This window comes from Mixophyes fleayi, chromosome 3 (genome assembly GCF_038048845.1).
Source record: "Mixophyes fleayi isolate aMixFle1 chromosome 3, aMixFle1.hap1, whole genome shotgun sequence".
NCBI classification, from domain to species: Eukaryota; Metazoa; Chordata; class Amphibia; order Anura; family Limnodynastidae; genus Mixophyes; species Mixophyes fleayi.
The window spans coordinates 250,318,248-250,340,956 of record NC_134404.1 but is presented as its reverse complement, the minus strand read 5'-3'; the positions used below and the strand labels follow the sequence as shown (position 1 = coordinate 250,340,956).

Sequence of the window (22,709 nt, the reverse complement as noted above, 5' to 3'; positions counted from 1 at the left end):
TGATGTGTATTATTGTGTGTATGCGCTTGGTACATCCTTGCTGTGCTTTATGTGTACATATAGTAATTCTTTGAGTCAAACAAATGGAATACATGCTGTCTGCAAACATGTAGGTGGCAATAACCTTATTTGGAATAGAAAACTCTCATATCACTCTACTGTAATGCTTGCCAAATAGATTAAAATTTTACAGTAGTTAGGTTAGCTGGCCTTAGTTAATTACGGCAGCTTTTATTGGTTTATCTTTTCACTTTAGGTTCGTCAGTTAGACCCTGGCTTTTTTGGATTGCACCTAAGAAGACATGGAGATGAAAATGTTGAATATTATGTCCCTTCAGCATTGGATTACATACAAGATCAGGTATGTTTTTAATAGAGTCCTAGGGGTAAATCTCTCAAGCTGTGGGTTTGAAAAAGGGGAGATGTTGCCTGTAGCAACCAATCAGATTCTAGCTATCATTTGTTTAGTACATTCTACAAAATGATAGCTAGAATCTGATTGGTCGATATAGGCAACATCTCCAGTTTTTCAAACCCACAGTTTAGTAAATATACCCCCTACAATCTTTATTTACATGGATACTCTTTTTCAGCGACATTTTGTTCTTTGAGATATTTCACTATTTGCTTTCACAATTTTAAAAGAATATTGCGTGCATAATACAGGGCAATCCTATAAAACCGACTTAATCCCAATGTCATCATGCAGCCCATGTTGTCTAAATAAATACAGACTGTTGTCACTTGACCACAACTGATTAAAGCCAATGAATGCAATGCACCTGCATCAGATTAGCATGAGGGCACAGTAGCTGGGCACAATATCTACCTTCATAGCTCTCCTGCATAAATTCTTGCTTATAGATATGTGTTTAAAATTATGCCAGTGATTTTTTGAGAAATTCAATGGAATAGTAATTGTTACATACATTGGGGGTTATTTACTTACATTGTGTACATGTGCTGTAATCTATAGGTGTATATAAGGCAAATAAAGAAAATTGGCAATTTTTCCCCACATTGCAGCATATTGAAAAATATTTTTTCGAAAGGACCGGTACAGAAAGAAAAGACGAAAGAGAAGAATGCGAAAAGTGTGTTTGCATGTGGAACAATTACACTTTTTTGTATACAAGCATAGGAAATAGCCAGGAACACAATGGTGGATAGAATGCAGAAAACACTGGAGTAGCATACTTAGGAATGCACTGAAGGAGCTAGAGACAACTAAACAGTACTATTGGCTAAACATATTGGCACCATCTTGAAGTCAGAGGTGCCTTATAGTGTAAAAATAGTAGGGGCAGGGAGGCTGCCTATACCCAAGAAATCCAAGACGTTGTCCACGACCTTGTTGCACCATTGGCTGCGTCGGTGGTGAAGGAGATCCTCGTGCTGCCTGAACAGCAAATAAGAGTGCACCAGACTCTGTTAAGGGCATCGGAGGGTCTGTTGTAGGACAATCTTATTTCGTGATGTAGATTTTGGTCAACCCTCTTATGTTCCATACACGCTGTTGTAACTGGACATAGGTACACTATTAAGTGTAGCTCGAGTGCCAGTAAAGAAGTTTACTCAAAGTGAAATAAGCTGGGATCAGAGCTGGCACCATAGCATCTCAGTCCTTAGATCATAGCCAATGTTAAAGCAGAAATGTGCAGATAAGCCAGATCAATCAAGAAGCAGATGTCGCAGAAAGAATAATGTTTTCACATCTGCACCTCCTTCACCAACCTCATCTGTAATTTTTCTGATGTGTGATTGATTTGTAACTCTGACTGTCCAGCACCGCAGAGTTTTGTGGCGCCTTACAAGTAAAAGATGGATCTTACAGCATATTGCTTGTCTGTGCCTGCATCAGTTCAGGTGCGATTGTGACTACACATAGGGGTATATTTACTAAACTGTGGGTTTGAAACCAATTAATCAGATTCTAGTTTTCATTTTGTAGAATGTACTAAATAAATGTTAACTAGAATCTGATTGGTTGCTATAGTCAACATCTCCACTTTTTCAAACCCGCAGATTAGTAAATATACCTCATAGTGTTGAACATGTATGTTCCAATTGATGCTACTGCATATGCAAAGAAGTGCCTATCGGTCTGCATGGACAGGAGCATAGAAATTCCAGATAATCTCTTTTATATTAAAATTGGTTTGATGACAATCCTTAATTTAGTAAATTTCAAACAAAACGTGATTATGTTTTGTATCGCTCCCAATGTTTCCCAAGCACTGTGCCCTATAAGATGGGTCATTGGAAAATTAAAATATAGTCCATTTATAAAATAAATCCATTGTGCAAAAGTGTGCCGAAAAGCAGATTTTCAATGTAGTCTGGTCTATCAATGTGGAATACTCATCAGTTTAATATTTTTAATTCTTTAATATTGATGACCTAGTTTGATCACATTAAAACATTCAGCCCGTTATGGGTAATTAATTTCAAGTACTGTAGTATATTTTTTATTATTGTATTTATGACTAGCATTTATTTTACTATTGTATTCATGTTTTATCGATCCGGTTGTGTGCAACTGATATGTTATACAAATATAGTAAAACTGCTTTATTTTTCAGATGTATGACGAACTGGAAATATTTCCGCTGGGTATTTACAATGTGCATCTTGTAAAGTCTGGAGGCGTCACTGATTTTGGTAAGTCAAGCCAAGAGCTTACTTGGAAACAGAAAATGGGGTGCCTTATTAAAATTTTATTAGTAGTAAGTAATATTTAAATATACATTAAAATAAACAGATAATAAGAAATAGCTAATTGTAGACAACAAAAACATAACAATGTTTGAGTTTGTGATACATAGTGCTTTGGGCACTTTGTATGTCCTAAAAAGACCAAGGTCCCCCTTCTTTATACAGCCCCTCTGTGCTTGCAGGCAGGGAAGCCTTATGCCTTTGTTCTGTTTGGGGACATGGACAGACACTATGCAAAACAAACTTTGTCCTAAGTGTGACAGTAAATACTAAAATACCATGCACTAACAGATTAGATAGAAGGGACAGGCAGATTGATTAAAAAAAAGTTTAAACAACTTAATGTATAACATATGAATGAACACTATCTAGTAGGATTATATAAATCCTGTAGAAATATATAGTCCTGTAGAAATCTACACTTTAATGCTAAATAATGGTATGTTGTTTTATAACACATTAATAATCATTTGATGCAGTATTGAATAATTATTAAATATGTCAAACAGTGTATTATAGTTTAAATAGAACACCTTCTCCTTCTAATTTTCAGGATTTGCAGTTGCTGCTCAGGTTGATGAGCATAACAGTCTGACTCATTTATATGTAAGTTATGTTCATCCTGATGGACTGGCCTACAGGGAAGGTTGGTATTTGTGTACTTTATTCTATTAATCAGGCAGGATTTGTGAATATACATTAGATTTGTGCTACTAAATAGCTTGAAATACACATGTGTCTTAAGCTGGGTACACTTCTTTGCAATTATCATGCAGATCACACAATTCATGACTGTGTTCAGATCTTGCAAGAGTGTGTACGCTCCCATGATCGTGTTTTATCTTACCAAAACACATTGCATCTGTTGAGTGGTTTTATCAACCCCCTAAAATTCCCGATCATCGTTCCATCGTTGTCGGACAAATGTGGAATTGTGTATGCACTCACAACCAGCTGTGTAGGCAGATCTCTATAGTGTGTACAGAGTCACGCTCTTATCAGCAAATGGTTATGAGAGATGAAGAGCACATATCTGAAGGTAAATCGTTTAGGTGTGTACACATAAATTTGTATGCTCATCGGGACTTTCAATCATTATAGAAATTGCAAAGTTGTGTACCCTGTTTACGTCATGGAGAATAGTCACTGCTCCAATTTTATCTAACACTATGGTCACTTGTCCTATTGAGGGCATGCCTAGTACTAACTGTACCTTTACTAGGTACACTGTCAAGCGCCGTCCCTGCACACACGCTAGGTGCCGGGGACGGTCACCTTCTCCACTCCCTGGGCCCCCAGTTGCCAAGCAACGGGACACTACTTCTGGGACCTGCCGGAACTTACAGGTTGCGCCTTCATCCCTCTCTGAAGATCCACAATACATTCACATGTCCTTGCTGAAACAACTGATCCTCAATAGATTTTCTCGCAAATCTTCTCCTCCACAGCCTTTGTGAACTGCATCTGGCAACGAGTATGAGATCAGTCACACTTTGGATACCCGTAACCTGCGTGGGCTTTCCCAGTACTTGGTTCATTGGAAGGGCTATGGACCCGAAGAACGGTCACGGGTGTATAAGGAGGAACTACATGCTCCTCGTCTTCTGGTTGACTTCATCAAAAGACAATCCTTGAAGGACGCATCTTTCAGTGGAGAGGAAGAGGGGTACTGTCAGGCGCCATCCCCGCACACACGCTAGGTGCCGGGGACGCTCGCCTTCACCGCTCCCCGGGCATCCTGTTGCTAAGCAACGGGACGCTACTTCCAGTACCTGGCTGGAAGTTCAGGCGCATCGAAGACACCAGCAGCATTTCCTGTCGGCAGTCAGAACAGCTGACCGCCGATCCCACGACCACCAATGACAGGCAGATATTTAGTATTTAAACCTGACTCTGGCAACACTAGGGTGCCAAAGTATCTAGGTCCCCAGACTCCAGCAATTGTATTGGTTACTGTGTATGTTTACTCCCTGGATTCTGACCCGGTTCTGCCTGACTACTCTTTTGGATCTCCTGGACCCATCCTGATTTCCTGGTTTTGACCTTTTGGCTTTCTGACTCTGCTTCTGCCTATGCCCTCAGTACCTGTATTGCTCGGTTTTGACCTTTTGGATTGTACGACTTCGCTAGTTCACCTACACCTCACTGGTAGGTAACTGGGAGGGACACGACCTGCATGTCTGAGCAGGTAAGACCTTCAGAGCAAGTCTGTTTGTGACATGCACATTGAGGGACTGATTTAGAGGTGGCGCATTTACACCATGATCGTACATAGGAAAAGACAGCCGTGACTTCATATAACATAGCTGCCATACTAATGATTTAAGTAATATCAAATGGAGTGGTAAATAAACAATCAGTCAATCAGAAGCAGCTAGATTGTGCTGCTAATAGTCATCACCATCATTGCGTATTGTTACACCAGTCCTCCAGCAACTGCAATAGATAAGAGATATATGTAGATGCATCTAATTGTGTTACAGTTATGTGAACACACTCTTGCAGCATTCAAACTATGCATACCTACCCCTGTTCTGCCTCTCCAGGAGTTGGGAGACGCAAGTCCAATGTACGCAAAAAGGTATGTAAGCATGTGTACACATCTTTTATGTGCATGCACAGTACAGGAATGTGTATTATGCAAAAAAACAGATGTATGTTCACTTCTAAATGAGCCCCTGAATCTATGTGACCGTGCTAATTAATTCAGATATACCTCATGTGCTTCATAAAAGATATACTTATAGCTTAATTACTGAAACAATACATGCTAACAAGTGGATTATAGAAATAAGTGGTGTGTTACTTGCTCTACAAACAACAATAACCTTTACAGTCATTGTCAGTCTCGCAATCAACAGTGCTCTATACTGTGTGTGGAGATGTGCAGGGAAGGCGCTCCATAGGTGTCCAAAAGTCAGGAAAAAGCATTTAAAGAAGTTTTTTATTTAGTTATTTAGAATCACACCAAATAAATCAAATCAAAATGTATGATTATTATTTATGACCAACTTTTCTGCAGTAGAGTAAAAAGTGCACCAAATCTAATTGGGAGACCAGTAATGAAATGTAACTTTAAATTAACATAAACATTTCTAATCCTGAAAACATGTTTTTTTCCATTCATTTTCGTGTTTTGCTTTTACTAACATTAGAAGTAGTAGTTTCAATATTTGTTTTAAAATGTTTGGGCACCATCTTAAACTGTATTTTTAAAGGAATCTGTAAGTGGAAGAGCTTGATATGAGCTTTAGACCTAAACATACAATGCATTGCGAAAAGTTCAGTGCACATTTACTGTGTTTTTGAAGTTTATTACTTCAGAGTAGGCAGTGAATGAGGCATGTACAAATGTTTTAGCATCCTTTCAGACAATACTGACATACAGTCAGTATTTCTCCACAGTGAAGTAGCCCAAATTCCTCTGCAGTGAAGTAAGAGTAGTGGTGGATAACAATAGGGCCATTTTCACCGGTAGTCAGGGCCCATTTTTTTTCTATTCAAAATACTTTGAAGTAATAAAGCTTAAGTGAGCGGTTTCAACTATTTTCCAATTCACTTGGGTAGATTATCCTGCCGCCCCCTCCCCCCGCAAAAAATAATAATTAAAAAAGTCAAAATAAAAATATTTTAGGATAAAAAAGAAAGAAGGAAAAAAACGGACGGCTGTAAGGGCCCGGGCTGGGTCCCCTGGCATGTCCGGGCCCAGGTAATTAGTAACTCCCCCCTCTCAGTGGCCCTTATGGGATGCACAGTGCCTGACTGACATTAGTATAGTGAAGGGAGATTAAAAGTTAATGGGAAAAAGGACCAACTTGTATTCTAAAATGCATTTGTTTGTGTGACACATAGTATAGTAGGGTGCGGGGCCTACAGGAGTAAGGACTGGAAGGGGGAGGAGTCTGGACTAGAAATGGGGAGGAGCCAGAATAAGAAATGGGAAGTAGTAGGGACCATAGAGAGGAGTCAGAATGAATCACTCAATTGCTCACCATAAAAGAAAGGTCTAGATCTGCCCCTGTAACTGTAATGTACTAATGTCAGGTGACAGGAGAGAGCTGCAGACTCAGTAGCGCTGGAATCACTTACGGGTACATATAAATAAAATGGTGGGGTCAAACATGAGTGAGATTGTCAACTATTAATTTTCCTGACAAGCTCTTTAAATAAATTAATGTTTTTGCTAAATATTGAGAAGTAAGGTAATCATCCATTGTCCACATTTGGTTTTATTTTCAGCCATTAACTGCAGTAAAAGAATAAAGAATGAAAGAGAACAATAATTAAGTATCAGTATCAGAATTTAAACACAATAGATTTATATAAAAACTCACTGTTTTAATTCATTCCTTTGCTCATCAGGCTTGCGGACAAAAAATGAAATCCTCCTTATTAATGGGGAAGTAGTCACAGACCTGAATCTGCGGAAAATGGAATATTTGTTCTCAGAGAGGAGTGTCCTTCTGTCATTGAGGACTTGTCATGTTGATGTCAAACCATCGCTAAGCTCATCATGGTCAGACAGTTACATCTATAAAGATCAGATGAGACCTTTACCACCACTGAACCAGTCTCAGCTCCTGGAAGAATTCCTGGATAATTTCCAAAGAAATTCCATGAAAGGTAAAATACAATTACAATTGCATGTACTGCAGGCCATAATATAGTATTCTCTCAATAAGGCACATTCTGTGTCAGCCATAAGTTTTCAGTTATCCACTCTATTTTGTGTGTACTTTATAATTTCAGGACCACAGGTTAACAAAAATAGTTATTTAAAGTTCAGTGTAATATGTAAATTGGAGGCTTAAGTTTTTATGTAAAGCATCTCAAAATTGCTATTTACAATGATGAAACATGATCATTTGTATGTACAGTCTCAGTCTAGTTACGGGTAATTAACAACATCCACAAGCAGCATTTACACTTCAATGTTCCTACCATGGTGTCCAACATGAGAACATTGTGAAATTGTATCTCCCATTATTTCACAGAATTATTTCCTGCAAATATTCAGTGTATATGATTTTGTATTAATAATTTGAATTGCAACTTCTAAATGTGATTTATTGATTTCAACTCCTCGGTGCATGCTTTCACTAGCTTTACTGGCGTGATAGTTAACACTGCTTGTGTAAGAAGGTCTTTTCATAGAATAATTAGCAGGTATCACATTTATTTTGGTACATACAAGCGGTGGTAGCTTGATTTCACCTGCGATACTGCAGGATGAGTGGCAAGCATCAGTTTATTTCCACACAGACATTTTTTTTTTATAAAAGTGTATTAACAGTTTGTTTGAGCAAGCCGAAGTGGAGAAATGATGTTTGCGTCATTCATGCTCCAACACTGGGCCTGGTTCATTAAGAAAAGTTAAGCAAAAGCAAGCAAGTAAGGCAAAACCATGTTGCATTGGAGGGGGAGGTAAATTTAAAATGTGATGGCAGATAAAAATATATAACATAGAGACATCTTGAATATTAATATTTTTATGTCAATCGTGTTGATTGTATCGTTTCCTGTTGTTTCCTCTTTAAATAAAGAGATTAAAAAAAAAAATGTGATGGCAGATTTATAGTTGGGGTAGGGCATGTCCTAGATCAACTTTAACTTTCAGTGTACAAATAAGCTATCAAGTATTTGTGTGCTACATGAAAAAACAGTCAGTATTTTCCTTATGTGCAAAAATAATAAACTCATTTGCACTCCTTGCATTGAAAACTTGAGTAAGAGAACTTTCTCAATTTTTTGTTTAACTTTCCTTAATGAATCAGGCCCACTGTCATCATGTCAGAAAGATAACAAAGTATAGCGCTCATATTCCATGACTGTTAATGCATGCTGCCGCTTGTAGAACGCCCTTTATTATAACAAATAAATAGTAGTGCCCCCTTTGTAAAACAATATCTCATAGTGCCCCCAGAGGAAAATAAATAAATAATAGTGCCCCCTTAATTAAAGGAATAAATACTTAATTTGTCCACATTTTTACGCCAAATGAGTTAATCTGCGTTAAGCCCACCTACTTATCTAATACTATCTCTTATACTGTATATTTCAATGATTCAGTCACATTCCAACTTGGAGCTCTTCTAAGCTAGTGGCGGGCAAAATTATATTTTTCAGGGACCTCACAAATGGCCCTTGCTTCAACAAGTGGGCTGCATATTATTGCAGAGAAGATAATGATCATATTTGCGGATCAGATCACTTTTCCACTTTAAAGCACCAGCATGAAATGTTCAGATAGCCCAATCAGTACGATAACCAACAGATTTAGCAAAGTTCTTTTTAATCTAACCAGTATAATCCATCACTGCTCTGCATGAATCATATGGGCAGGATCATGCTACATTAGCACCTACCACTCATGTACAATTGGTGACACTGGCATGGCATGTCTGCAGGTCGTCCAAGGAAGTCCAAGATCATGCTTTTTAGCTTAGAGAACATTACTCAATATGTGTAGCTAGTAAGGTAAACGGTTGGAAAGTCATCACCAAGCAGTAACGGGCAGAACAGTGTATCGCCGGGCCCCATTACAAAACTTGGTTAGTACCCTGGCAAAGCCACTGTAGCCTCATGGGGGCCCCCACTCTGCTCTGAAATGAACGGACATGGGGCCTCCTTTGGGCATGTGCAGTCTGAGTACTCCACTCTGTTCTTTTTAGAGACGAAAGGGGTCATTGGGGATGCAGCGGTAGTCCCCGGGGAGTGCTATGAGGGCCTCAGGAGAAGGGGGTTTGAGTATGGGATGTAGTGGGTATTACCAGGACCCCCCCACCTCCGGGCCCATACCAGCTACAGCACACATGGTAATTCCACCACTGTCAAGTCACTAAGAAAAAGACCAACAAGGAGATTACGATGGCCACATGTGACTTCACTGAAGCCAACATGCAGGCCACAGACTACCTGTTGCTCTAAGCAGTACATATTAATGAGCAAGTAAAACCACTAGTTCTCATTAATATATAATAAAAACTGTGTATTATTGAGCTGAATAATACATGAAATGAATGGAGTGTTTATACTTAAACCACATGTGTCCATCATGCTCTTTTTCACTCCTGTGCAATATGTTACCATGTTAAGGGGAGGTGCTTTTCTGGCAGGCAAAGAGTGACGGACAGCTTGGTAGAGTTGCTTCACAGGTAATACACTGTGGATTAGTTGATTAATACACAGGCAGGGTCACTGATATTACAATAACTCAACAACTGCATTCTTAGGTTTTTGACCTTCATCAGATCCCATTAGGAGGGATATGGGAGGGTCTTCAGCTTTTAGCAATGAAGTGCAGGTAATACTTTATTTTCTGACAGAAGTGTAGTGGAATATCAAGTTATTACTGAACAATATATTTTACATTTATGGTTCAAACCTCAACCATCTAAATTAATGTTTTGTAGGCTCCATTAATATCTCTATACTGAGTACCCACACCATTATATTAATAGCCTGTCACGGGCACTAGGAGTCTTGCCCAGGATTTCACCAGTTGACTATGCTTACCAGAGAGGCGGAGTTTGCACAGCGGTCCTCTGGCAGCAGGTTGAATAGTGGAACGTATATAACAGCAGATGGAGAGAGGATGCCAATGGAATTGATGATAGTCAGTGACTTGCAGCTATACTGGTAAATGAGTCAGCGACTTGCAGCTATATTGGTAGATGAGTCAGTGACTTGCATCTATAGTGGAAAGGCAGGTTTGAAGCACGGAGACCAGGGTGGACGTGAGCAGGTGAAGCAAGGTAACAGGAGAGTCAATGGTCTGCGGATAACAAGTTGTACCACTGCTGTGAAGGGAAGACTTGTCCAGGTGCAGGTAGGTAGCGGGGAAGTCAGTGGTCTGCGTACAGCAAGTTGTACCACTGCTAGTAAGTGAGGAATTGTTCAGGTGCGGATGAGTGGAGGCATGCAAAGAGTCAATAACGGTATGAAGACACTGAGAGCACAGAGGAACTTGTTCCAAACAGATATGCAGCATTTACAGCTAATAGTCTATAACGGTATGTATACCGCTGCTGAGTAAAGAGGCTTGCACAGAGCGGATATGCGGGATAATAACTGATAGTCAATCACAAGTATGCATATCACTGCTGAGTAGAGAAGCTTGTTCCAAACAGATATGCAGCATAACAACAAATAGTCTATAGCGGGTATGGATACCGCTGCTGAGTAGAGAAGCTTGTCCTAAGCGGATATGCAAGGTAACAGTTGATAGTCAATAACAAGTAAGCATACCGCTGATGAGTAGAGAAGTTTGTCCACAAGGATATGCAGGCACAGCAGGGGCGCTGAACGGCTGTAGCGGGTATGGGAACCGCAGGTGAGCAGAGTAGTTAATCAGAAGCCAGCTGAGGACACGAGCAGGATACGGGAGTCTGTAGCAGGTATGAGAACCCCAGGTGAGCAGAGCAGGTAATCCAGAAGCCAGTTAAGCACACGAGCAGGATACAGGAATCAGTAGCGGGTATGGAAACCACCGATGAGTAGAACAGGTAATCATCAGGAAGCTGAAGACACTAGCAGGACACAGGAGACACCTTCAGAGACTCACAGGGAATGAGACTCAAGATCAGGCAACGAGGTAATGAGCACAGGTGCCTTAAATAGGGAGAGGTGCCTGATCCACCAATGAGATTAAAAGCAAAGGTTATAAGTTCTTGGATGCTGCGCATGCGCAGTGCATCAAGATGGCGGACGGCCGCGGTTCAGGACAGGCGCCAGCAGGAAGGCTAGAGAACCACGCACCAGCGCAGAGGCACTCACGGTCCGGTGAGTGACATAGCCATTTAAAAGTTCGGTCTAAAACCTGAACTTTTTATAGGGCACCACAAAGTCTGGAGCGCTGGTCAATCATACAAATACAGATAAGACATAACTAATACAATGAGCAAGATCACAAATAGAAAACATTTACACCTCAGGAGCTTAAATAAGTGTGAATACAAAACTATAGGGACTCACACAGACTGTAGCAAAAGACAAGACAAGTACATATGAGGAAGACAGACAGTAGAAGTACAGTAGAGAGACATGAAACAATAGGGAGAGAGGTCCATGCTCACGAGCACTTGGATTCTCCATTAATATGTATTGAATAAGACTGTAGTAGAGTATGAAAGGAGGCAGAATAAATGTAATTGCTCAGTGTGAAAGTAGATCATACTTGCCCACAATCTCGGATGTCTGGAAGACTCACAAATTCTGGGTAGATCTCCCAGACTCCCGGGGGAGCATGCCATTCTCCTGCATCCTGCCCATCCTACCCACTTTCTAATGAAGTGGACAGAATGGTTGCATTTATGATGCAATTGACCATGAATCGCATCATTGCATCGCAGACGCAGGGACAATATGATGTGATTCGACACACCCCACCCCTTGTGTTCTCAAAAAGTTGGTAAGTATGAAGTAGATCAGAGTTCTTGTTACAGGAGATTTTCTGATCCTTAAGCACAGATATGATCAGGGGAGGACTGACAAACTTTAGCCCATGGGGCAAGAATCGACTCAAGAGTCTGTTAGGAACATTTTAAATGAAAAAAATGCAGATGACCCAGTCCAAGGTAGCCCACTATGGGACTAGCCTGGGGGGCAGATTTCCCCCTGCCCAGCGTGCCCCTGGATTTTATGCAGTGGCTCATCCAACCAGGTGCAGCATAAGCCGTTTTCAATGTAAAAATTCTGCTGACACTGTGCCTGTTAGAACTAGAGATGCTCAGGCTTGGTTACCAGAGAACTGAACACACCCGTATTTAGCAGATCTGAGTTGGCTCGGTACCTTCGCGCGCCCTCAGAATTGAAAACGAGGCAAAAAGTCATTGTTAAGTCATCGGATCTCGCGAGTTTTGGATTCTATAAGTACCGCCCTCCACGGCGATCCAGCTCCATTTCACAGAGGGACACAGAAGGTGTAGCACTGTTCTTGGCAGTCTCTAGTGCAGTTGGGCAGCGTCATAGGTAGAAAAGAAAGAGGAGGGGTAGCAGGGTTCTTCAAAGTCCCCAGTGACATTCAGGGGAGCTCCATTGCTCCATTGCTAATTGTCATTGCTGAAATAGATATAATTGGTTTGGCAGGCTTGGTCTTCTAAATCTGCAGTCACATTGTACTGTGTTATATAGGTAACACACAAACAGGAGAGCTCCATTGCTCCATTGCTAATTGTCATTGCTGAAATACAAATAATAGCTGGCAGTGTTGTTCTTAATTTGCAGTCACATTGTACTGTGTTAACAAAGTGGATTCACAGTAGTACACAGAAGACCAGAAGCACCAAGCAGCTGCTAGCAACAGTCATGATGATAGTAATTCCTTTACGTCATCTGCTAAAACCTATGTTAAAGTGCATGTGTAAAAACCGAGCTGGAAGAAAACAGTAAGGCATTAGAGGAAAATGTATGTTCAGATTCAGAAATGACACAAATCCCAGAGGAGAGTCTATCCACGAGTGCTATATGTAATCCTGACCTTTCTGATAGTGTACCCATTTCTGCAGATGTGTGCATGAACAGCCCAAGTGTAGCTGGTGATACACAAATCGAGGATGCCACTTTGGAATTGCAACAGGATGAGGGGGATATTTGTGTAGCTGACGAGGGCGCTAATAAGGATGTTGATGAGGATAATGTTGTTTGTGTAAGTCCTGCACCAGTGGAAGCAGTTCTTGCACATGATAAGAAGAAGGCCATTGTCATGCCTGGACATAAGACCAAAAAATCCACCTCAAATGTGTGGAATTAATTTTACCCAAATCCTCACAACAGTTGACAAGACATTTGTAGCGTTTGTAAAGCCACAGTCAGTAGAGGTAGGGACCTTAACCATTTAGGAACCTCATCCATGTTACGCAATTTGAAGCAAGTTCATGGCAAGCTGTTTGGAAAATCGGAAACTTACCTAAAAAAATATCAACGAGCAGTCCATCATCAGCTAGTTCCCTGTTCTCAGCTAGATCCCAACACCTGCAATCTACAGCCAAAACACCGTCCTCATCAATATCTTCAGTAGTGATCGGAGTTAGTCCTGCATTCAAGTGGTTAAGGCTAGATGACTCCTCCACTATCCTGCATTCCTCAGAAGAATTCTTGAGCGCTAGTCCCACTGCTGCTGTTGCTGGGGGTGAATCTTGATCCAAGAAGCAGACCAAGAAGAAGACTACTAGTAGTTTACAACAATTGACTGTTAAACAATCCTTTGCAAGAGGAAGCAAGTATGAAAGCTGTTTCCCAGTCACAAAGCGGATCACAGACGCCATGGCGACTATGCTAGTATTGGATCTGCGTCCAATATCCACTATTAATTCAGCTGACCTCAAGTAACTAGGAGAGTTACTTGAGGTCTTGTGTCCCCGTTACCAAATTCCATCATGACACCATTTTACCAGAAAAGCTATTCCTCACCTCTACCAGAAGGTTCGTAAAAATGTAATTATTGGGCTACAAAATGCCATTCTACCCACTGTACACTTAACCATAGATATGTGGACAAGCGGAACTGGGCAAACTAAAGGCTATATGACTGTGACAGCCAACTGGGTTGGTGATTCGTCTTTACCAGCAGGAACAGCAGCAGCATGTACCCAGGTATGTCACATTTTTCAGAGGCAGGCTACTCTGTGTATCACCGGCTTCACGAAGAGGCATACAGCTGACAATCTGTTACAAAAACTAAGGGATGTCATTGCAACATGGCTTATCCCGCTTGGACTCTCCTCAGGATATGTCATTTCTGATAACGCCACCAATTTTTTGAGAGCATTACAGCTGGGTGAATTCCATCACATTCCCTGTTTTGCTTACACAATAAACTTGGCAGTATAGAGCTTTTTAAAAAATTACAGGAAAGTGCAGGAGATGCTGTCTGTGGCACGTAAAATATCTGGACATTTCCGTCATTCGGCAACAGCATGTAGGAGATTGAAGCAGCTACAAGAGCAATTTAATTTGCTCTGCCAACAACTGAAGCAAGAGGTGGTGACAAGGTGAATTTCCACCCTTTTATGCTTCTGGGGATGGAGGAACAGCATAAAGCCATCCACGCTTACTCCACAAGCCATGACATTGGGAAAGGAGGGGGGATGTATTTTACTCAAGCGCAGTAGATAATACTTTCCGTGAAGCAAGAGGTGGTGACAAGGTGAAATTCCACCCTGTATATGCTTCTGTGGATGGAGGAACAGCATAAAGTCATCCACACTTACTCCACAAGCCATGACATTGGGAAAGGAGGGGGATGTATTTTACTCAAGCGCAGTGGAAGGTGCTGAAACCATTCAAAGCAGTCACCTGTGAAGTAAGTTCAGACACTGCTAGCTTGAGTCAAGTGATTCAATTAATTAGACTTTTGGAAAGGCAGCTTGAGAAACTGAACGAGAAGATGAAACAAAGCAATTACGCTAAATATGTAAAACTTGTAGATAAAGTACTTTGTTCGCTTCGCCAGGATCAAAAAGTTATCAAAATCTTGAAATTGGATCACTCCATTTTGGCGACTGTGCTTGATCCTAGGTTTAAAAGCTATGTCTTCTCTTTGTTTCGCAGTGACCCAGATCTGCAGAGATGCAAGGAGCTCCTGGTGAGCAAGATAACAGATCAAGTGTTACGTGACAGGACAGCATCTCCTCCTTCAGTTTCTCACTAAACTGCTGCTAGCAAAAACTTTGCTTTTCCAAGAGACCCAGGGATAATGCAGATGACTCAGCACAACATATTGACCTCTGGTCTGGTCTAAAATAATTAACCAAAAAACATGACACCACTGCCGTAACTCCACCTGCTCCTACTATCAACATCCAAAGGATGGTGGAGGATTATTTTAACGACACCTTAGAAATAGGCGCAACAGACAGTCCCTTTACATACTGGGAGGAAAAAAAGGGAATTTGGAGACCCATGTACCAACCCGCTTTGCACTGGCTAAGCTGCCCACCCGCCAGTGTGTACTCGGAAAAAGTTTTTAGCACAGCCGGGAACCTTGTCAGCGATCGGCGTAGGAGGCTACTTCCTCAAAATGTGGAAAAGATGATGTTCATAAAAATGAACTGCAATTTCCAAGAGGAAGGCCTTTCCCACCAATTACATCAAAATACTGAGACTTCTGCAAGGGTGGATTCCAGCGGTGATGAATTAATAATGTGTGAGGATGATGTCCAAACTGATGAGGGCGGGATGATGACAACAACATCTCGCCACAGTAGAGTTCATTAACAGCACTGTTACCTTAGGTGCCTTAAGGTCATTGTTAGCTTGTTTTGTGGGGGCCCAAACAAACCTAGCACATCAGCCTCAAAAGTGGCACTCCTTGTCGCTGAAGTGCTTGGTTTGTTAAAGTGTGCATGTCCTTTTTAAAATCCAACATAAGGGTGGGTGGGACATTTCCCAAGTACAATTCCATCTTGCACCATTTTTCCTTTCGGCTACAGCTGTGTGCCAATGTTACCTTCATGTGCTATATATTGTTGTGTGCTTAGCAAAAATCTTAGACCCCCATTTGTGATGCATATGACTCTGCACAACATTTTGACATCTGGGGGTAAATGTATTAATGTCCGGATTCTTCAACTCCGGCGTGTTCAGCATCTTCGGCAATTAAATTTAAAGCGGCGCTGCATTGTAAAGGGAAACTTCCCTCTACAATGCAGCGCCGCTTTAAATTTAATCGCCGAAGACGCTGAACACGCCGGAGTTGAAGAATCCGGACATTAATACATTTTTCCCCCTGGTCTTGTCTACTGTAAAATAATTGACCTGAATTAGTGACACATCTGCTGTAACTCCACCTGATCCTTCAAAAGAATGGTTGAGGATTATTTTAATTTTTTTTGAACGCTATAAAGACAACAGTTTTATTAACAAAGAACAACGTTGCTTGCAGAAGTAATGTAAGCATGGATGTCTAAATAGACATGTATATGTTTTACCTTCCACTTTGCTGCTGTTTCATCAGTATTGCACAAAGTGTTTGTAATCTGCACTTTACGTCAAAGGTACCTAACTATATTATAATTTTTGGGGAATTGGGGCTGATTCGAAGCTCAGTGATGAACTTGCTTTTTGCTGTGAATTACAATACCTCTTTTTAGTGCATTGTCTGGCACCCTGGATTGGTCTGGGTCTGATAAAAGCACGCATCCTGGAGGGAGGGGGGTCAGCGCTCGTCGCCATGTATTAGCTGTAGAATTACCACAGTTATCCAAGGAATGGGTGGAGCGATCAAATGAACCGTAACTGATTTCATGATCCAAGGACAATTCCATCTTGCACCACTTTTCTTTTCTGCCACTGCTGTGTGGCAATGTTTCCTAGATGTGCTATGTACTGCCGTGTGTTTGTGTCATTGTTCTGTCACTTAGCATCCAGCCTGGTCATTGCACTCTTTGTTTGAAAGTGTTTTAAAATAATATTGTGACCTGTGATGTGGTCAAAATTGACTGCAAATGACTTGAAATTAGTATTATTGAGGTTAATAATAATGTAGTGGGGAAAAAAAGCAAAATTATGTGATTTTAGCAAACAAAAAATAGGGATTTTAGAAAAGAATAGGGATTCAAAACCAAAACCAGAACACGGGGGTCAGTGAACATCTCTAGTTAGAACAGAGGTAGGTAACTGTGGTGGATGGAGGGCTTTAGCCAAAAATATCTGGGAGATTTGCATTCTTCTGTAATAGAAATGTTTTCATTTTAAGTATTTCTAACTATTTTGCAGTGAAAGAAAATTAGGCTAAATTTAATTTTCTTTCACTCCGGCCGAACCTTTTTAAACCTTGTAAACATCTAAATCTTGACTGTGGATTTAATGAATCATTGATTGTAATTAAGTTTCCTGTGAGGAATAATAAAAACTAAACATCCACTTAAACTGTAGTTTCGGTAGACTGAGGAATGTTATTAAAAACATGGGTATAATTTACATCTCCCATCATAAAAATACACTTTCATAATATGGTTAAAGTACTTTTTTTTTGGGTGGAACTAATTAGATTTTTTATGTTGTGTTTTGAGCATTTGTGATACATTTAGGATGATTTTTTGTCATATGTCATTTTAATGTGTGAATAAGGGGATATCTGGAACATGTTAGTATTAAATCATTAGGTGGTGGGTGGTGTGGGATTGATGATGTCAGATGGATCAAAACAAGCTTAGCTGTCTTAGAAAAAAACATTTGGTTTTACTAAGCTTATAACTAGAATTATGTTATGCTTCTGATCAGAGAAAAAAAGTGTTGCAGAAGTAGTTCTGAAACCTTTTCACCCATACTAAATCCAGATTTATGGTTACATTTTTTTTTTAATAACCTCTGTGGCCGGGTCCCCCTCATCTCCCACCTGACCAAGATAACTGCTGCAGCATTGAATGGGTTAATACCTAAGTCATGTATTGATTTCTGATGCAATAGCCATTTGTTGGGGGAAGCTTGTTTTTGTAACTTTTCTAAAGAAAGTCACCCATGCTAATTAGACCTTTTGATGTGTGAGTGTCCAACACCTCCGATAGCCTGAAGGTACTCAAGGGGGTAATTAGACTTGCTGGACCTGAGTCATTAAGGAGAGCAAAGCTTTAAAAAGGAGTAACAATTGCACCTGGGCAAAACCATGTTGCATTGGAGGGGGAGGTAAATTTAAAATGTGGGTGACAGATTTATAGTTGGGGTAGGGCATGTCCTAGATCAACTTTAAATTTCAGTGCAATAATAAAGCTATGAAGTATTTGTGTGCTACATGAAAAAACAGCCAGTATTTAACTTATGTGCAAAATAATAAACAAATTTGCACCCCTTGCAATGTAATATGGTTTGTCCCAGAGAACATTTACTCCTTTTTTGCCTTAATGACTCAGGACCGCTATCTCTCTGAGACAGGATGCAGGTAATATAGGAAATGTAACCCCAAGTTTTAGGAAATCACAGATCAATGTAAATTTTGTTTAAATTGCGTTAGCTCCAAGGTTAAAGGACATGGTACATCCTAATAGTAATTATTGAATGTGATATCAGACATTGCAATGCTAGCTGGGATAGGAGCTGGGTTACCCCCTGTCAACATGAATGTCAGAATCTGTATAAAAAAAAAGCAATGTTTGACCATTGTAATGTATTATTCAATCTGCAGCTTCTGGAAAGATTGCTAGTGCTACAATTATGAGGATATTAGTCCTTTAGATGATGAGTTGTGGCATAGTGATTCTAGTCGGTAATCATTTTCTTAATGGAGACTGGCACTTGATTTAACTCTAATGTATACTGCATGCTTGCATGCAGAAATAATTGCAATGCAGTATGTCTAATACATATGTCTATTTCTAAGAGTCTGACTTGTCAACTCTAAGGCCTCATTCATATCAAGCCTTAGAAGCCATTCAGTTAAAATGTCCTCATACCATGATCTTAATGGAACATAACACAACGGACCGGTTTCATCAAGGCACATTTCTGCTGATTTTTAACGTATTGTATGAAAAATCACACTGGGCATGCCCAGTACCGGGAAATACATCCGTGACCAAGGCCCTGTCCGCTAGCGCAAACGATACATACTGCAGCCTACTATTTTGGAAAGGGAACGTGGTGGGGAAGGGGTGTTCGGCTATAGTTAATGTACAGTAGAGGCATGCCAAACTCAAGAGGGCTAGTCTAAGTCCTGATCAGTAGTCATGAGAGTCTCGTATGCATGCTATACCATGAGTTTGCAATCATGTGCAACTGTAAAAATGTATTTTATGCTCAGTATACATTAACAACAGCCTGCTTCAGTAATCTGGGCTCAATTAATTCATTAATGGGAGAATTGTTTTTTGCCATCACTTAAGGATTTGTACACACTTGAGATTTGTTGTTTTTGCAGGCTAGGTAGCATGTTAGGTTATGCTCACCGCACGGTGAAAGAATCCTGACTGATTTTATTTTTAGAGATCATTCAACTCTATGGAGAAGGCACTGTTGGTATGCATTGACAGTGTTTAAAATGCAGGATAGACTCAAACTTACCACAAGGTGCGCGCAAGGTCCTTCCCGCTTTTAAAAATTAAGTTTACACAGACACAGTGTTCTCCATAGAGGTCAAGATAAGAAACAGAACATTTTGTACCAGTTGGAATAGACCAATAAGAAGATCATTTGCAGTAATCTGTTGAATTAAATGAATTGATCTAAAAAACATTTTCCTATATAAAGTAACATTTTCCTATATAAAGTAAGAAAGTCGGTATTTCCTACTGCAGTAAGAAAATAAGTGAGAGGAATGGGAACAAATCTAGCCCACCAGGTTGAATGGTTCATGTTGGAAGAACTGAATATGTTAATGGATAAAGGAGTTACAAAAATCTGTATTAGCTTATATTGCGTTTAATATGGTGTGTTATTTACTGATCTGTCAGGAACATGGTAAATGGAATGAAACATGACAGCATTCATGAGCCATTTCACAGTGATTTGATTTCACAGTGAAAAAGCTGCTCTGATTCTTTTGCCAGGTCCTCAATTAAAACCAGACGCAAGCAACACACAATAAAATGTTGCAATGGATTAGATTGCAGCAGTTAGTATGATATTTTGAAAATAATTAAGAAGTTTGCCTTACTTAGAAATCTGTCCAACCATATAGAACTGATTTTGCATGGTTGCCCACTGTTCCTAATTTCCAGACACAGTCAAATGCTTTAAATACGTGTCCTGGAAATGTCCCCATTTATCAATATTGACCAAATGCACATTGCATATATTGAATTCATTTCTCACTATATTTTTTTTCAGTTTGGTTTATAAGTTAATATTTAAAGAAGAATAATAAAATACAAAAGAAGATATTATAATAAAGTGTAGTGATCATGTCATGATGCTGGTGTTATTGTTTGTAATGGTTCTGCCTAGACTTTCAATACCTTCCTGTGTTGCCCTCATCTCTCTCCTATATCCCTTTTTCCTTTTGTCCCCTCAAAGCTATCCTTACTACCCCTTTGACCCACGTACCTCTTGAAAGGCTGTTCTGCTGCTGCTCCACTGTATGCTCTGCTTCTATGCTGCTCAGAACGGACACAAGGAAATGTGGACACACTTAGTGCATTGATCACTCATTTGACTGTGCGCTGTTCTTTCTGGAGCATTAATATAATTTTAGCGTTGCGGTTATAAGCAGCTTTCTGCTGCTTATCACGCTGACACGGCTGGCTGAGATTGTGCTGCTGTTAGTTTAGCCTCATGTATGTTTACATGTATGAGATAATCTGGAATGAAGCAATGGTGTGGGGAGGGTAGTTTCGGTGCAACTGGAAGCCCATCTAAGAGAACACCTGAAAAATGTATGAAAAGATGCTTCCACCCAAATCCAGTTTCCTCCTACAAGCAGGAAAAAGTGGCAGGGCCTAAATCATTAGAGAAAGTAAGGTAAAAGTAAAGGGGTAAATGTTTTCCTGGACAAACCATGTTACAATGCAAGGGGTGCAAAATTAGTTTATTATTTTGCACATAAGTTAAATACTGGTTGTTTTTTCATGTAGCACACAAATACTTGATTGCTTTATTTTCACACTGAAATGTAAAGTTGATCTTGGACATGTCCTACCTCAACTATAAGTCTGTCCCTACATTTTTAAATTTACCTCCCCCTCCAATGCAACATGGTTTTGCTCAGGTGCAAAGTTACTCCTTTTTTTTTTTTTTACAATTCATTATTTTACATTTTCAAGCAATACAAGGCATACAAGATATGTGATCTGAAAGTTACAGTGTGTACATAAAGACATTTACATTGTAATGAAATCCAGGAACGACGTCACAAGGAACTTAAGATGTAAACTGACCAGTTTTTTATGTTATTTCTCGCTATACCTTACATAAAACAGACAATATAAAAATAGTTTGGGGGGGGGGGGTGTAGAAGGGAGACCACAAAAGCTAGTCAAGAGTGTGGACAGAAAGAAGACAGTAAGAATGTGTAAGAAGGTCACGGACTGGTAGAGCAGGACATGGGCCACCACGAGGATATTAAGTGTCAGAGGGAAACGCGCTCACCGCCATTTGCTATGGAGCCCAAACTTGGTTAAAAGCGTAACCTCTGTCGTGTAAGTGGTAAGTAATCTCTTCCATTGCTGCCACATGCCAAATTTGTTTTTTAAGAGCCGAAAAAGATGGAGAAGAACTGCGCTTCCAGTTGAGGGCAATAAGAGATTTGGTGGCTGTGAGGATGTGTGCTGTCAATTTTTTGGAGAATTTATCAAGATCCGCGGGAGGGTAACAAAGGAGAAAGATCCAAGGGTCCTTCGCAACGGGAGTCTCAAATAAGGTATTGATAAAGCCATGGATCGCATCCCAGAAGGGAGCGATAATTGGACAAGTCCACCAGATATGTATCATAGATCCCCTGTGGCCACACCCCCACCAGCAGTCAGGCGACGAGGAGGGGAACATTGTATGAAGTCGGGTGGGGGTATAGTACCAGCAATAGTAAATTTTATAGGCTGTTTCTTTTAGTCTGGTCGATATAGAGCTTTTGGCCACTCCCAGTCTCATGTCCTCCCAGGCCTCTTCATCCGGCGGAGGGCCGAGATCTCTCTCCCATTCAACCTCATTACTCCTTTTTTTTTATTTACTTTCCTTAATGACTCAGGCCCTCAGTGTGGAACTTCATCTTATGTTTGTTTAACGTCTTCTGCCAATAGGATTTTTCAGAGTGTCCAAAATAGGATTTGCTATTGGTGTGTTGTAAGCATTCAATATATGGGCTCTTATAGATGAGGGCTGTAAGGGAATTTTCTCATGCCACATTATGACTGGAATGTGATGTAAGGTAAGCACTTTGAAAATTCTAGAAGGACCATTGTCTGAAAGCTTATACTGTCCAGATGGGTGATTGTGTAAAACAAAGTTAGCTTGAAAAATTGTGCACATGCTATTTTCCTTTGTTTTGTCCTTTACATTACCAGCTGTGTGACCAGGAGACCCACAACGGCACTGGGAGTAGAATTGTCTATATATACAGAGCACTTATC

At 40.3% G+C, this 22,709-nt stretch overlaps 1 protein-coding gene across 3 annotated transcripts in view; it reads left to right on the top strand.

Moving 5' to 3' along the window:
- TIAM2 (TIAM Rac1 associated GEF 2) overlaps positions 1 to 22,709 on the top strand; it is a 324,497-nt gene that overhangs the window by 232,136 nt on the left and 69,652 nt on the right. For all 3 annotated transcript variants that reach the window (XM_075203392.1, XM_075203391.1, XM_075203393.1), the window contains 4 exons: positions 257 to 361; positions 2,583 to 2,661; positions 3,269 to 3,361; positions 7,078 to 7,338. In XM_075203392.1, the coding sequence (XP_075059493.1) occupies positions 257 to 361; positions 2,583 to 2,661; positions 3,269 to 3,361; positions 7,078 to 7,338 (538 nt within the window). The remainder of the gene's footprint in view (positions 1 to 256; positions 362 to 2,582; positions 2,662 to 3,268; positions 3,362 to 7,077; positions 7,339 to 22,709) is intronic.